Source organism: Papilio machaon, chromosome 26 (genome assembly GCF_912999745.1).
Source record: "Papilio machaon chromosome 26, ilPapMach1.1, whole genome shotgun sequence".
NCBI lineage: Eukaryota > Metazoa > Arthropoda > Insecta > Lepidoptera > Papilionidae > Papilio > Papilio machaon.
Window position 1 is genome coordinate 2637454 of NC_060011.1, and position 18204 is coordinate 2655657.

At 32.8% G+C, this 18204-nt stretch overlaps 1 protein-coding gene across 3 annotated transcripts in view; it reads right to left on the reverse strand.

Annotated features, from left to right (window-relative positions):
* LOC106718652 (focal adhesion kinase 1) overlaps positions 1 to 18204 on the reverse strand; it is a 119827-nt gene that overhangs the window by 54762 nt on the left and 46861 nt on the right. The window contains exon 1 of one of the 3 annotated variants that reach the window (XM_045684411.1): positions 3970 to 4032. The exons of the other annotated variants lie outside the window; for them this stretch is intronic. Coding sequence (XP_045540367.1) covers positions 3970 to 4004 — 35 coding nt within the window. The 5' untranslated portion in view covers positions 4005 to 4032. Of the gene's footprint in view, positions 1 to 3969; positions 4033 to 18204 lie in introns of those variants that run through there. 3 annotated transcript variants of the gene reach the window in all.

The following is an 18204-nucleotide window of genomic DNA, read 5'->3' on the forward strand; positions in this document are numbered from 1 at the left end:
TGTTAAATATCGAAATTGGTCAAGACTCCATAAATCCAATTGACATTCCGCACTGATCTAGTTCGATATTAATTCATAATTATACCGTCCGGAGGCGCTGCACCGTAATTCCAAGAGGGCAGTCCCATCGAGTTAATCATTATGATTTTAGCCGCGTGGGCGAGCGGACGTCGTCCTCGGATAACGTATCTCACGCTCAACTCATTACGCAACTGTGTTTAATGATGTCAAGAGCAACGATAAACTTATCGATAGTTTTAAATGTCGATAACTATTATCGATATCGATTTATCACTTGTTGTTCTTAAGTAAAACGACATTAACACATCTTAAAATATATCTAAAGTGGAATACGATAATGGTTCGAATGATGCGGTGGAAACGTTTTAAATTAACAGAAATATGCACGATGATATAGCTACACTTTCCGGGAGAGACAGAAATGCTATCATGTACGCATTTTAATGCTCTCATAAAACTACCCCTACAGCGTGGGCAATATATTGTGCTGGCTTTTAAAATGTTTCATATTCCAAATTAGATAGTAAATTTCCATATACAATTGGCAAGTGGCAACAACAATTTACTAATAGGTCAGATTTAATCATGCTTATAATATTTTTTACATAAGACCTATGTAATGCATAATGTAATAATAATAATAATTCAAGTTTAGTTCGTGTATTTTTCCTTCAGTAAATGCTTTGCCGTAAAATAAGCAAAATAAATGTATTAAAAAAAATTTTTTTAAATTCGAATCATCGATAAATCGTAACATCTCTAAAACATTTAATAATTGACAGTTGTTATTTAAGAATGCACATGAAATCATTCTTGCATTTTAACAAAAAACACGGCGTTGCTCATATTATTGATTTTTGGCGTTTCGTAAGAAACAATTTAAAACATTTTTCAGTGCCCTTAAAAGTAACAATCAAACTCGCATTCGTTTATATAATCTGTCAATTTACAGATGATTTATTATCTGTTGCAGCTATATAATTGTGCTGCCATTGTTTCGGGAACTGACAACCATTAAACGACTGGATATTTTTTTAAAAATTAAACTTACTTCCTAAATGTTTCGTTTTAAATGATATCATTAATCTGATTGCGATTATTTTTTCGCCATTAATGATTTATTAACTTTTTTTATTGAATAAGATAGCGCTTCATTACAATCCTACATGATATTAAGTGATGATGTTTTCGAAAGATGGTATTCGCTAACTTAGTAACATCCTTGACAGATTTTTTACACTATTGTTGTCCCATACTTATCTGTTGTTTATTTCTTTACTGCATCTTTTTGGATATTTTGAATCCATCTTTTAGAGCCTAATGTTTCAACAAAAAGTTCCGTAGCTACTATGATGTTCCGATCCAAAGTTGTCTTATATCTATGCAATAAAACGTATCCCACTAACGTAGAAAAAAATAAAATTCTTGGACTACCTTAAATTTATATCATCAAATGCGAGTGCACCGATTGATTCTACACCGCGTTCATTTCAGACGTACAAATTAAATTACCCCTCTCTGACACCTATCTATATCTATATACTATATATATAGTAGGGGTAATGCAATGTCCCTCATTGTAGGGTGGCTGGTGCATTTGCAACGAATCGATATCTCACACCAGCGTAGATATAATCATAACAGAGATTGTTCTAAACTTTATCCCTTGAATTTGATTTTTCAATATACTAGTAGCGAAGACTTCCTTAAGTTCCTGTCACACGTCAAACATATTTTCATTAAGGCTGTAACTAATTATAATCTGTAAGAGTAATAACAGTGTAATTCATAAACTGGTCGTTTACTTAGAACAGTAAATTGATAATTGATAATAAATTATAAAACTGATCCTACATATTACTGAAATTGAACAAGGTACTAAAAAGAATCCAATAGATATATAGACAGACAACTGACATCTCTAAAGCGACTGAAAGCGAAATTCGTTGAAGTCTGATATGTAAAAGAGAAACAATAAAAATAAAGCAACGGCCAAATTGGGTAATGGAAGCCGCAAAACATCCTACGTCCGTTCAATCCCCTGTCAAACTGCCACGAGCCGTACCCTTTCCGATTTACGACCCAAATTACTGATCAAATACTGTCCAATACATTGCAATAAAGTTAGGGAAACGTTAATAAAAAAAAACAACTTGGCTAACTAGGTAGTTGACATTTTTGGAAAAGATACGAATTGTATCACAATTGATTTGTTAAAATCAATTAAACAAACTGTAGGAGTTCACAATTACAATTTCGATTAAATGAAAAACAATATTATCTATGATTCAACTCAAGATGATATTGAAAGCTTTAGAAAGGATGCCTTTAGCTATGGTGCTTTTAAAAAGTAGTAATTATTAAAATAAATCGCATAAGCCACTGTTAAACATAATATAATCTTATAAAATCGTCATTGAAAATCCAATAAAGATTTAGGGCAAGCGTCTGTCTGCGTATCTATGATAAGATGTCGCATAGTTTATGACTCGGTCCGGTCAACTTTTTATTGTTCTGGAACGTTCTACAGATGTTACATGCGATTGAGCTGCTATAACTTAGGGACCAGGGGTTAATGCTTTGTCTTTATTACGAATGTCATTGCATGTGCTTTTCAATGGAATTTCTTTAAATAACTTGTAAATAAGCTTAGTACTAGGGCATCATATCAATATTTTGAATATTAGTAACCGACAAGCGTATATATGTAGTCTATGTAATAACTCTATCTTACTAAAAGTATAATTGCGAATATTTAGATGGATGGATGTTTGTTTGAAAGTATCTCCAAAACGACTTAACGGATCTCGATAAAATGATGGCATAGATGTAGAGCATAGTCTAGAAGAACACGTAGGCACAATTAAGTTTTTTTATTTAATCCTCGCGGATATATTTGCAATAAAACAATGTTGGTATAGTATGTAGGTAACAAAATCTACGTTTCATGCTGTCTCATTTGATATTTAGTGTACGTGACTCCTTTACAATTATTACAATATAATGATAGGATAACAAAGCATTAAATGTAATACATATAATTAGCAAAATCAATAACAACGGTTATTAAATAGTTCGTGAATGTCGATAACCTATATAAGGCATAAGGCAATAGACATGATCTTGCCTTTAACATACATTAACTGAATCACGAAAATATGACTAATGACCATTTTATAATTATTTTTTTTTAATTTGTAGTAGTTTTAACTGTGTGTTGCCATTTCAAAATACTGTTACAAAACATTATTGACATCCCAGTCACACTCTTCATAAAATACCGATAGCAAAAATATTTTGAAACAAGTGCTACGGTTGTACGTTAAAATGTAATTTAAAACTGAAAGTAGAAAAGCATAGATAGATATCAGCAAAGTGAAATACGACCAAATAAAATCACCAAGTGTACATAAAAGTTTGCATGCGAAGCAATCTCAATAAAGTAACATAGTAAGTTGGCAGTAACCGCTGTCTGTCTGTGCATTTATGTATTTTGTAACATCAAGCAAGCTTGGCGAACTACGAGGTAGCCATTCGTCGAGAAAATGGAAAATTCTACATTTACAAATCATATTCCAGTTGTATATTAAATAACTCGTATATATTGGTACAATTTCATAACCGATCCCAATAATCCATCTCTATCCATTTTTGCATCATATTCTTTTTCGTTGAAGTAGTAAAAAATTAATAAAACAATTTATACTACAATTTATCGATTAAAAGGGGATAAATTGATTTTTGTACTTCTTCAAAATGTTACTTAATAATAAATTGAAGATTATTTAATAACGTTCGGATCGATCTTAAAGATCGATTATAGGGTTTGGCCGTTAGTATCGAATCTCGAAGCCGTTAAACGAGTAGTATTAGCGTGGTATGAACGATTTCAAGGTTGGCCTCAATATGTATGAATAATTATTTACATTTTTAGGTATTGTTTCTTACCGTGGCAGCGAAAAAGTCACACGTCTACTTATCATGCCATGCAGGTAACAACTGGACTCTTACCTGAAAAAAAAAAAAAACTATAATACCTGTTTTACCAAAAGAAAAAAAAAAAAGAATCCTTTTGAACTTTGTAAAGTTCTATCTATTACCTTTCTAGTAAATTCTGTGTCTAATATTAAATTAAATGAAAATAAACATTTCTGCCCAGAACGAAAAGTTTTACCATGCGAAGATGCAGTAAATTTTTATAAGAAATTTCGAGAACTACACTCAAATCTAGGTCGTAGGAATACAAGCTAGGCAGGGGAGGGGAAGGCTCCTTCGGCTGGAGGAGGGGAGGCACTCGTACAACTCCATCTTATCTACAAATTCCCTGCATTGTACTCCCGGGGAATATATTTGTAATAGGGTGTTGTGTTCAAACTTACATATTTACAAACGCATTCGTGTATCGAAAGACAGAACGCTTTGAAAATATTGTGTGCGCAAAGTCACTGTTCCTTAATATTACCGTCAATTTGAACTGTAGTAATACTTTTTTAAGATATTATGTTTTCTCTATTTTTTTCAAAGAGAGTGAGAAGGATATACGAAGACATCGTAAACGTAAAATGTGAAATCTTACTAACATTATAAATGCGAATTATTAGATGGATGGAGTTTTGTTTGTTTGTAGGTATCTCCGGTACTGCTCAACGGATCTTAATTGAATTTGGCACAGATTTAGAAAATAGTCAGGAAGAACACATAGGCTATTTATTAAGTTTTTTAGTTTCACTCGGAATGAGTCGCGGATGACTAATACATGTATTTGGTCAAAACAACGAAACAAATGTTGCAAAATTACTGTCTTTCGAACAGAAATGGTTTTAGATTTCGTTTAATTTATATAAAACGTAAATCTTCTTAGTTACAAATATTTAAGAAAATAAAATCGTCGACCTTTGCTTCTGTGCTATTAATTTTATTTTCGTAACGAGAACTTCGGTAGAGCCGAAGCAAAGAAAAGAACATCATTAAACCGTGCCACCTCGTAATGTATGAGTTTAAAGCAAACAAAACTTAGAGTAAAAAACAAATGAGTAAACGCATATGTACGTAGTTAAGTTCTATGTGATGTGATTTGATGTTTTCACCTCCTGTTTAGTTTACGTACTTACGGGACTGAAGTCTGAAGTATTTACTATACTAAAACCTTCAAAAGATATTTTTGAAATTCTAGTTTTCTCTTCATATTGGGACTCACATTTTCTCTTACAACGACATTTATAATTCTAAGTTAGTGTCAAGTTTAGCATACTTTTGGATACATGTACTTCATAAAACAAATATGCTTTTCCTTCGTACCAAGTTAAACAAGGAGTCTATAAAATTCATGCGGGAGTTTCGAATAAAATATGTAATAAAGAAGCAGCAAATATTGAGAAAGTTGCGGTTTCGCGTTGTTTAAACAATATTCAAGCGAAACGCGGAACAGGAACACAGCAAGTTTTTAAGAATATTAACATGTATTTTGTATTAAAAAAAGAGAACTGTTAATAAATAATAATTCAATACTGTTCCTATCTCCGTAACAAAATTATTTGCAGTTGTAACAACATTTCATACAAAGCGACAATTTTAGTAAAATTTAAGTAAATAAACAAAACACGCACAAAGTGTAAAAGATACTGTTTTCCTAAAGAAACCCCTCAACTCACAAGCGCTGAAAAAATTGCACGTAATATTATATGAAATTATAATGATATTAGGTTTGAAAGTAGCAAAAGAGCAAACAAGTGCTTTCATTAGAGCGTCTCGAGAGTCGAGTGACCAAAGAGCCGCCATTCCCCGCCCCAAGCCAGCAGCCCGCTGTAAATTGGCCGCTACCTAACATCGAGTTAAATCTGTGCAATATATGAGATTCGTTATTTTATTAATACATTGCTTACAATTTCACATGTATTTAAAAAAGACTTGTACAACATTTTACTTTGAGGTGACTTTACTATATAGAAGTTAAAAGAGTATTTAAGATTTCTCGCGTTACTTTTCGGTTCGTCTCATTGTGACCGGTAGGTTAGACTTGATGGTGTCAAAGTCGGCTTTATTCTCTTTTAAAAAAAAAAACTTTGACATGTCGTTTGTTGTACTAGACTGTGAAACCAACATTGCTGTACAAAACATATCGTTATCGTTGTCATTCATATTTGACAAAACCAATATGTTTTAAACGGTTATTTTGTTCTCAGAAACCCACGGCAATTAGTCTATTGATAGAATAACTTAGTAGAGTTCAAAATCTTCTAAACTAAACTGCACTAGTTAACTATGTAAATAACATAATTGCAGTAAAACGCTGACAACTATTAATCCTACTAATATTATAAATACGAATAATTGGATGGATGGATGTTTGTTCAATGATAGCTACAGAAGCGCTGCACGGATCTCGTAAATTAGGCATAGTCATGTAGGACATAGCAAGGAAGAACACATAGGTTACTAATTAAGTTTTTACTTCCGCGTGGACAAAGTCGCGTGCGACATCTAGTAGTATAAAAAGCGATAAATTAGTTAAATAACTACTTTTAACCGAATAGCGCTTCACGGCTACAGTTAAATTGGCAACATCATGAACTGGCAGCGCTAAGTACTTTTAAGTCAAGTATCCAACGAGTAGTCAGTTTATTAAATATTTTATAAAAATATTTTCATATTAAAATTGAAATTTTATGAATGCAACAGGTTGATTCTTTCCTCTATTAATTTGTATAAAACATTTTATCCCATTCATTATTATTGAAAAATCAGAGACAACATATATCTTAAAATTAGTTAAGTACTAGCTATCGCCAGCGACTCCGTCCGCAGTAGCCTATGTGTTCTTCTAGACTATGTTCTACAACTGTGCAAAACTTCATCAAGGTCCGTTGGAGCCGTTCCAGAGATAACTTCAAACATCCATCCATCTATACATTCACATTTATAATATTAGTGTGATATGCACTTGTCAATATTTTTATATATACCTATCATTACTGACATGTTCATTTATCACTAGCGGCTACCGGAAATACATAACGTTCCAGAACTAGGATTTCTTTTTTTTTTTCATATTACATACACTCTAATTTTATTAATTGTATTGTTTATCAATCTCTTTTTTTTATATATTATAAGGTGGCAAACGAGCAAACGGCCACCTGGATTCGCCACAATAGCGAGGCGACCGTTGCCCATAGTCATCCGCAAATGCAGATGCGTTGCCAAATTTATCAATCTCTGAAGTACATGAAATGTTACGTAAAAATGTTCAATATTAAACGAACTTCTTAAATATAAAACGTAAGCTTCACGTCTCTTCACGTCTAAGTAGTTGAAACGTGGAGCGCGCCATGAATTTCCAAAATCTCACTGAATGACTGCAACTCGTCCATATTTTAGAACGACTTGGCTCGACTGCACACTGCTTTGATGATTTGATACATTTCTTTGTTCACAACTTTATATATTCAAACTTGATTAAGTCTTATAAAGTATTAAAAAACATTTACATCTACAATTTATAACAAACTAGCTTTTACCCGCGACTCCGTCCGCGCGGAATTAAAAATAGAAAACGGGGTAAAAATTATCCTATGTCCGTTTCCTAGTTCTAAGCCACCTGCCCACCAATTTTCAGTCAAATCGATTCAGCCGTTCTTGAGTTACAAATAGTGTAACTAACACGACTTTCTTTTATATATATAGACTAGCTTTTACCCGCGACTCCGTCCGCGCGGAATAAAAAATAGAAAACGGGGTAAAAATTATCCTATGTCCTTTTCCTGGTTCTAAGCTACCTGCCCACCAATTTTCAGTCATATCGATTCAGCCGTTCTTGAGTTATAAATAGTGTTACTAACACGACTTTCTTTTATATATATAGATAGATAGATGCGTATAATAACTGAATTTCCGATTTTTATAAACATAATTTGATTAATTAAGTTACTCTAAGCACACTGTACAAATATTTGAAATTTTCATACATCCAAGATAACAGCGTATATTCTCGTACGTAACAGTTGTTGTGAGAAAAATGTTGCTTAGATTTTCATGTGCAGCACTTGTCAGTTACAATACCTTCAGTACTCTTTAGACCACTAGACAGACGCAGACCTAGATCCATTGTTAAATAAACGTAACTGAGATACGTTTTACAATAGTTACGCAATTAATAATTAAATACGGAAGCTCTTATTCTAATTGCCCTGATTACATCTTCAGTTTTCTTACTTACAAAAGAGCTTGTTATTTCTAGATTAAAACTGTGGCTCTCCGTTCCGAATAATATTTTTCGAAGAGGATGAGAGGGCCCACAATATTGTGGTAATCCAGGTGTTGTCACCGTTATACTAAACAAAACACTGCAGTAACAAACGATAGATAACTTCTAATAAACTTTGTTTCCACAAATCGCGTTAAGTGAAAACCGCATCGATGCCTGCGGGCCGTCGGGCTGCGCCCCTGTCGGCTGTACCCGAGACACCATGACTTCGTTACCGGACAGAAATTTGCGGTTTCATTCCATCGTTTAAGAGGGTCCTTTACTAAATGCACAAACTATTACCCTATAAATTTCTTTAACATTTTTTTATTGTTTTTTATCTGTTTGTCGGCAATATATTAATTTTGATTTTAGTGACTGTAAATAAACAATAATTCAGAATTCCTAAAGTATTTTTAAATGATAACGACATGTTAAGAAATCACTTATAAAATTTAAACATAAATAGTCTTCAAACCAACAAAAAAACTTAAAAAAAGTTATCTTAATAATATTAACTTCTAGTAGTGGCCCGCTACTTCGTCCCCGCGGAATTCAAAACAAATTTCTAGTAATAAAAAAAATATAGCTTATGTTCCACACAGATAGCTTTCTAATAGCAAAAGAATTTTTGAAATTGGTCCAGTAGTTTTTGAGTTTATTCGTTACTTACAGAACACAGCTATCCCCAGCATGTCTAGGCAATAGACTTTATTTTTCCTCAGGCAGTCCACGTGTACCTAGACGTGGCTAAGCTCACGAAAATACATTTCCTCGCTTCACGCACACAGCACACGTCGACTTTGCCTTCTGCTTATTTTCCAAACATCCCTCGCCTCCGAAACCTTTCATCGATAATGGATTGTTTATATAAGGCGCTTTTGTCATCGACAATTTTATTTGCTATTTTATTTAAGAATATTGTACTGTAATATTTTTATATTGTAATATTGGCCTTTCTAAACCACTGGTTTGATTTTTTCTTTTGTAATATTAAATTCCTAGTTCGCTTTGTTATATTTCATTTAATACATAATATATAATATACAAATTTGAATTAGCCTAACGACATTAGTTTGAATATATCTAATTTAGAAAAACTTACGCGACTCCTCTTCAAAGGTAAATGACTTCAGTGAACTTCGTTCTCAGTAAAAGAACGTCATTGAACCGACTTCATTGCAAAACAACCATTAATTAAAAAAAAAAAAACTAAAATTGGGTTGATGGTGAAAGAATTTAGGATATATATTTAATTAAAAAAATTTTTATTACTAAAAAAGGAAAAATTCTTTTATCTTTATAATATTAGCGTAGAAAGAAAGATTTCTTATCTTTCTCAACTGTCAACTCAACCTGCAACTTACATAATACAGGTATAGCTCACAGAGTAAAAAATTAAGGCCACACTCAATACAAAGAGTAATCATTAACTTAATTTAATTGATCATTAATTACACGGACTTGTAATCGCGTTTTATACCGTGGGGTCTGGAAATCAATTAAGCAAATGTACACCTTAATCTAATGACATAAGGTTACTTTTCATTTTTAGTCGGCATTTGGTTACAAAGCAGGTTCAAGATTTAACGATACACCAAAATAAATTCTGATTCAGTACAAATTTCTTAAGTATAGTTATTACAGTTAATAAACAACAAACGAGATAAGATTGTTAATGTTAGGTAAAGAGCTTTTAATGTAACTTGAAATTCGGAAGGTTTTTTTTTAAATACTATATCGAAAATATTGCAAGATATTACGTTTAACAGTAAATTTCTCGATTATCAATAAATATATTAACTTTTATGTACAGTATTTTGTTTTTAAAAGTAAGTTCAATTTTTAATCGACTTCAAAAAAGAGAATGTTTTCAATTCGTCTGCCTACCACACAAACAAACACTGTTATGTTAAATTTGTGTTTTGTTTATACACTCTTTATCTTAAAATTGCTGCTTAGTACATTTTTAATTTTTGTGTTATAGGTACAATTTATTTACGCTGTCCAAAACTAGCATATTTCGCTATTGCCGAACTAAAACGAATACTCAAATTATTTAAAAATATTCTTAACGTCCAAATTGTTTAAAAAAAACAGTGCATTCCTCCCGAATATTAATGGTGCCGGACGTTCTCCAACAAAAATGCCGTAGAGCGGGCGATTGTTATTTTTTTGCAACGAGGTTGCGTCGACTCCGCCCCATCTCTGTGATGTACTGCTGGATAATTTTTCACACTTCCAGCTAAAGTGTTCTCTGTTACATTTTCATAAAGTAGCTTTTTCTCGTGATTTTATTCATGGTTTTGATAGAGAAGATCTTTCTAAAACTTTATCGTACTCATGAAGGACCTTCGAAACTGATCAGTACCGACACTGGACAAACAATATATGTGGTTCTAGTTTAAATTCCACACAGAGAGTTATTAAATGGTCATTAGAGAAGTTCCTTAGCGTGGATGTATGAGAATTCTCTACTAATCGCTTAAATAACCATTTAAATACGGAAGTGAGACAAAATGTTTTATATAATATTTGTCGATTTCTAAGTTCGACTGCGTTCCATCGAACATGAATCTAATAAGTCAGCACAGGAGAAATTCACTTGGATTAATAGTTTATTAGCGAGCCGAGTTTGCTAGTCTTGAATCTAACTTTGCGGAACAACTTTCCTTGTTTATTGAAACAGTGTAATGAACTTACACTGTTTTTTTTTAAAAAAAAAAACTGGATCGGAACATCATTACTTCGTATTATATTACGAAGGTTTACAAGTTTACAGTTTTATTATAAATCTAACTGGAACATTTAAAAAAACAATTTATCACCCTTATTTTCTTCCGAAAAAATAAAGATAACTATGTTTCACTATAGATGTTTCAGCAACAAAAATAATAAAAAAACTCCTTTAAATTGCTTGAAATGTTCCTGTAACTAACTTAATGAGAAGTCCATATGGGATACAATTGAATTCACTTGTACACAATCCAATGGCGGCTCAACTAAAATATTAAAGCGGACAGAACAATGGCAGCGATCGATGGTAGATAAACTTATCAAACAATCGCATGGAGCAATACCGCGAGGATTGCAAACGTGCATGCTGACAAATGTTAAGCGGCCAATTAAAATGATTCCTTGATCTTATACCAAATTCATGTAATTTCGTAAACCCGTAAAATATACGTATTATATTTTTACAGTAATTTTTGTTATGCCTAAAATAATAATAATAAGGACCTTCGTTCCAAAAAACTTGAGAGGTGTCAAGGGACACCCCGATGGAACGAAGTTCCTTTCTATTAATTAGTGAAGGAACCAATGTTTATTCTATACTAGCTTTTGCCCGCGACTCCGTCCGCGCAGAATAAAAATAAAAAAAAGAAAAGAAAACGGGGTAAAAATTATCCTATGTCCTTTTCCTAGTTCTAAGCTGCCCACCAATTTTCAGCTAAATCGATTCAGCCGTTCTTGAGTTATAAATGGTGTAACTAACACAACTTTCTTTTATATATATAGATATAAAAAACTTAAGTCTTCAGAAGAAGTACATTTTATTTCTATGAATTTTCGTTATATATTGTCACGTCGTTGCCATGGTGAAGTAGCGTTCATTCGTCGTTAACATACTTAGTACTATAGCTAAAAGTGTCGTGACAACTTTTCGTAAGATTTTTTTTCGTCTAGCCCCCTTTCACAACGCGCGATAAGGAACTTCGTTCCAAAAATTCAATAAAAGAGAAGTATGTGAAAGAGGATGCGTGAAGGGAAGTGAATTCAGATAGAACGGATGGAAAAGAAGTTTATTATGTGCCGTTATTCCGTAGTTAAGAGGGCAAGGCGATGATGATAAACTCATCATACGTGATTCATGATGATGATTGGTGGATCTTACAGAGGAATCATGAGAAGGGGTAATATTATCTTTCTGTTTCTCCGTCGATTTAACAAAGGCAACGCATCTGCAATTGCGAATGTCTATGGGCAGCTGTCGCTTCGACATTTCAGCGAATCCAGGTGACCGTTTGCTCGTTTGCCACCTTATAATAAAAAATAGGTTTGATTAGTTAGCCTAAAGAATTTATTTTTTAACATTTTTTGAAATATTCACATTTATTAGGCATTAGAAGTAAATAATCTGAGAAGTACTTACATTGTGAAGTATTTTTACTTTTAATTTTTCTCATAACAAACAAGGTAAATCTTGTCGAATATTAAATTTGCCTAAAACATGTAGCAGTTCTTTGTGGTAGAGGATTAAAGGGAGCATGTGTTATGTAGGGTAAAGCCTTTACTCATTTCTTTGCGCGTTAAACCCTTTTGACCGAGGCTGTACTACAGAAGCAGATTATGTTCTTTTCAGAACTTTTTACCCGACCTTTATTCGTGTAAATAAAATCAAGTAAATATGACAAAAACCACAAAAAAGTTGTCTTCAGCTAACACATGTCTCCATCGAAAGGCCTACCCAAAGTAGGGGTGACTAGGCCATAGTCAACCATGCTGGCCAAGTGCTGGTTGGTAGACTTCACACATATCTTTGAATCTCATTACCGATATGTGCACATTGCATCATGATATTTTCCTTTGCCGTAAGAGCGTAATAAAAAAAATGACAAATTAAATAGTATTGAAAAACCATCAAGTGACACCTCACTCAAAAAGTTATCCTGACATCTATCGGGCAACGTTTCAAACTACATTCTGATAATGCCTATGTCGTATTTATACACATTGTCATCTCTTTCACATCTAATTTGTAGAAAAGTTGTTCTACAAAAAAAGATTGTACGCTTGTAAATTATCACATTTCCAATCGATCGCCTTATAGTGAAGGGACCGATCGGATCTTGTTATCGAGGACAGTTTGTGTCTGCATTGTACTGTAATTGGACGACTCATTATCACCTAGATAGTAATTCATTGGTCAACATTTCTGAGCGAATGTTTGGTTTTTTTAAGAGAAATCAGCACACAAAATGATAACTGTCTTTTTTTACCATTTCTGTAGATTGGGCAGTGAAAACGTACGGTTAATAATCCCAAAAAAAAAAATCGATGATAACTAAATAATACGTACATAGTAAGAAGTAAGTTATAAGTTAAAAAAAAAGTCGAAAATAAGTTAGTTATATCTTTTTTTTTTTTTGAAAATCGTAAATGATTGTTTTCTTTTCTTTTATCACTAAATGTAAAATTAATTTAATGATGATGATAATGGGGGAAGGGATTGGCTCCTGAAACACAGGGCTTTGCCCTAGTTCAGGAAACAAGGCTTCCACATAATTGTGTATAATATGAGTGTTACAATAAAGCAGTTATTTATTAAAGCAGTTATTTATAGTAATATAACGGTCAATGCCTTTTATCTTAACAATAACAAATGTACAAAGATAATAAAAGACGAAAAGAACAGCTTTGTAAGTATAGAGAGATTATTCCAGTTGGTAGCGGCGAAAGGAAGCATAAAAGCTTAAAAAAATATACATTCGTAGCTCACCGGCGAGGAAAATCGATACTATACTTTTCTTTCATGTTTTTTTAAACTACCACGATGATCGAGTAGACCGTAAGGGAAAAACGTTGTTGAAAACTACACATACCGTTTTCAACTATAGAAAATATGTTTGAAAATATATCAATGGTAGTTTTGATCCTCTACTATTTCATATTATAACATCTTAACTGAATTCACTCCCTTGTTACGCATATCCTCCTTCCCACATATTTTTCATAATTTGTGGTAAATTTTATAACTGTAGAGAAAGAACGAAATAAAAAATACTCTAAATATAATTATTGAAGGAACTATCAAGTAATACGACGCGGTCTATTGCACATTCTTACTTAAAAGGCACTACAAATGGAAAGGTTATACGAGCATGTCTATTATTGGAGCTCGTTAAAATTATGATTCTTTTAGTTATCATCAGCTATCTATATGTCGTACCTGCGCCAGTGGTTCGGAAAGAGTACCCGTTCGCTCTTCAGAGCCGCGGTGTCAAGGGTACAAGTTGCCGTAATGATCGCCGACCTTCGAAAGAAGATGGCACTGTAAGAAGAAGAAGATCTATACGTCTCCACCGAGGGGCTCGGAGCCTACCCTAATTAAGGGGGGAGTAGACCATAGTCAACCATGCTATCCTAGTGCGGGTTGGTTGACTTCACACATATCATTAAATTATATGTGCAGGTTGTATTACGATGTTTTCCGTCACCGTAAGAACGTCGGATAAATGTATATATGTAAATCGAGAATCGTTAACACATTGGTACGTGATGGGATTCGAACCCAGGACCTGTAGATTCCAAGTCAAGTGCTTAACCCCTTAGCCACCGACGTCCTCCTTCGATTCCTCTAATTACAAAATATTATGAGAAGGTAGTCGGTAATCTTAGTTTTATCTAGGATAGTAAAATTCAAAATGATTGTAAAAGTTATTTTCCCAGTTCCAGTAAAGATTCCGATGGAGATCGATGACCTTTCGAAATCTTTTCTATTTCACTACGAATAAAACGAAAGCCGACGAACCGTCAACACGAGATCTTTTGTAATATTTTAATGGAGGAAACATTTATGTAATAACAAATAACAAAGTGTTTTTTTCTTACATGAAAATAGAAGATTATATTTCTTATCATATTTTTATGTCTCTTTATTTTTAAAATACTGGATGTTATGTTACACACAAATTTCTTTAGTAAATACTTTGTAGACACTAGACACTATTGATACAATGTTTTACATCATCTTTTATTTTGTTCTAGACTTCTGTTTACGCTACAAAGATGAGGAAAGTTTTTGTTTTGTCTGTATTTAATTAAAGTCGCAAACTTTGGTAAAACACAAATTATTCGTATTATTTTTACATAAACGACCACACAATACATCATTGTTTGCAAAATAATTAATAAAAAAAATATGTAGACGAGACGGAAGATATAATATTTAGGTATATTTTATGTGCACTCCGTAAGTCCTTAGACAACAAAATGCAATTGAAAAAGCGAAAAAATAGTAGTCATAAAGTTACCCGTTTCCAATATAAAAGTTTTAAAATTGAATAGGCTTGGACGCTACGGACTTTCAAGGATTACTAACTGAAGAACTTCTTAGTGGCGAATATGATGGAAGAAGGTTCGTTTTTTTATTTTAAAAGCTTCCGTTTTACTTTTATGTCCATCTATAAACGAATATACTACGAAACATATTATACCAGTATATGTGTACCAGCTGTGCGAAATTACATAAAAATCTAGTAATAAACATATCTTATGTCACCCAGAGATAGTGTAGCTTCCCAACAGTAAAATAATTATCCAAATCAGTTCAGTATTTTCGGAGCCTATTCAATACAAACAAACAATCAAATCTTTCCTCTTTATATTATTAGTATAAAATAAAACAGACGTACAAAAGAAGTAGCGTTAAAATCGGCCAAACTGTTAAGGCTACAGGATGTTACAAAACATTAACGTTTAATTAAAAATTTAGAATGTTGCGACTAATTCTCTATTACATTTACAATGGAGACTTATCAATAATTACATTAAACTGTAAAAGAACACGAAGGGTTGTAATTGCTATAATAAATGAAAGGCGGAGTTGAAAAGTTTGCACGCAAACAGTCTGACGGCGTCGTAGCTTTAAGGGCAAATTGTAATTACATAACTTTAAACCTTGCGCGCATTAAACTTTTTTAATTACGTTTACATTAAGAATTAAACGAAAAGAAACAAATCTTTGCGGCTTTTACTTGTCAATTATTTAAGACTTAAAACATTTCAACCTATTTAAAAGCATAGAAAATTCTGGAAGAACATATATTTTTGTAAATTTGGTTTGTACAACACTACATAATATTTATGTGTTTGAAAGACGATATAAGTAAGAATAGTCATTTTATATATGACAGCTGATAAAGATTTAAGAAAAAAAAGTACATACTGTGTCTCTCCATAATGCCTGGTTTACATTATGCCAGTACAGTAGTGCTAAAATCAGCACTGACACTGGAATAATTTAAACAGTAACTGACGCCAATACCGTCCATGCCAGGGCAGCGCTTCCTTATTGTACTGGCATAATGTAAACCAGGCGTAATTAAAAGGTCAGGAAGATGATTAATTGTGTGTAAACCTAATTTAACAAGATGTTACAAGTTAACTTATAAACATACTAAGTACAAGCTAAGTAACCGAGAGGGGTGGTACGTGGAATATTCCGGTTACACTTTAACGAGGAACACTAAACTTAATGCTCTCAACGGCTTCGAGCTTGCTTAGCCGACATAAAACTGAATGGAGTTACATCATAGCTTAGCTTAATTAATCGTATAATGTTGAAATATTATGACGTCATAAGAATTTCTTGTTGAAAATGAAAATACCAGACATAACTATGGAAAAATGTCTATTATATTCACTACAAATTATGAAACAAAGTATCTATATTGCATCTACTACCGGTGTGGCGATCTATAATATTTAAAAATTCATAAATCGATTTTGATGTTATTAAACGACACCCGCGTCTGTCCACACAGAGAATTAAAAAAAACTTAATGTTCTTCCAGACCATGTCCTATATCTACGCCAAATTTCAGCGTGATCCGTTAAGCCGTACCAAAGATACTTAGTAACAATCATACATAATAAACATCTAAACTTCCGCATTTATAATATTAGTTGTACGATTAGTAAGGGAAGTTATGTCCGTAGTTTTTTTTTAAGTTGTAAAAGCTGGCAAGTCGGCGCAATTCTCTATTAATAAGTAATAAAATATCAATTCCTCTTACTGGCCTCTTTAGTTAATTAGCGCCTAAGTACCATATAGACGTGAATGCAAAATTGAACAAATGCCAAACCGGTAAGGTGAAACCTTAATTCATAATACCGACTTGGCAAAGTTCCTGTGCCGCGGGGGCAATGTTCCGCAAATTACTCAACTTTGGCAGCCCACTCGGATATCCTGCCGATATGCCGCAGTGTGCCATATTGCAAAACACTAATTGTTTACATTTTTCGTTTGTTGATTTTTTAAGCTTAATTGCCTTCTAGAAGACGAACAGAAACGATAAGGACATTTCGTTACTATCATTCCAACCGAGACTGCAATTACTGTTCACCGGTCCTGACACTGCTTCTTCTATGTTCGTCTGCGTTAAACGGCAGTCACGTACCGTGGAAACGTGGCTTTACTACCATACTGTCTAGTTTCTCTAAAGTAACTAAATTTAATGGAAAATTATTTATAATTATTATTTTGTAGCAATAATTTACGAAAAAGTCCGATAAAATAAATGTGAAAAAAGGTTACATTATTGCATCACTAAATCCCACAATTTCTTTCTTTTTCCATTTCTTTCTTCGTGAATGAGGGAGAAATAACAATTACCCGGCTCTACAGAGGGCAAAGTTATTAATGACCAATCTTGGTAAGCACGATGAGCCATCCAATTTGCTCTTTGTGTCGACGAAAATTCTAGGATACGTTTATTCAGGTTAATTCAGTATAGACTAATAGAGACGATGTCTTCATAAAAACGTTTCCATTAAGCCTTTGTAATCTAATCACAAAACGGACAATCATATTAAAAACACAGTAAAACTTAACTTTACTAACATAGTTATAAGTATTATTTTACTAACAATGTATGGACTTATAATGGTCTGAATTAAATGATTTTTATTTTATTTTATTTATTTTTAAAACAGAAAATATATAACTTCACTTAATTATTTCAGAGTTCAAGTCATCGCCTGTGCATTTCTGCTTAATAAATACAATATTTTTCTAATGAAATTGAATAGTAAATAAAGCACGTTCACATACACCTAGCAATAAGAGGAACACACATAATGTTGTTGGAATATTAATTAGTGTGTACGTAATACAAGTTTCCATGTATACGCATAAAATTGTGCGTGAGACATAAACA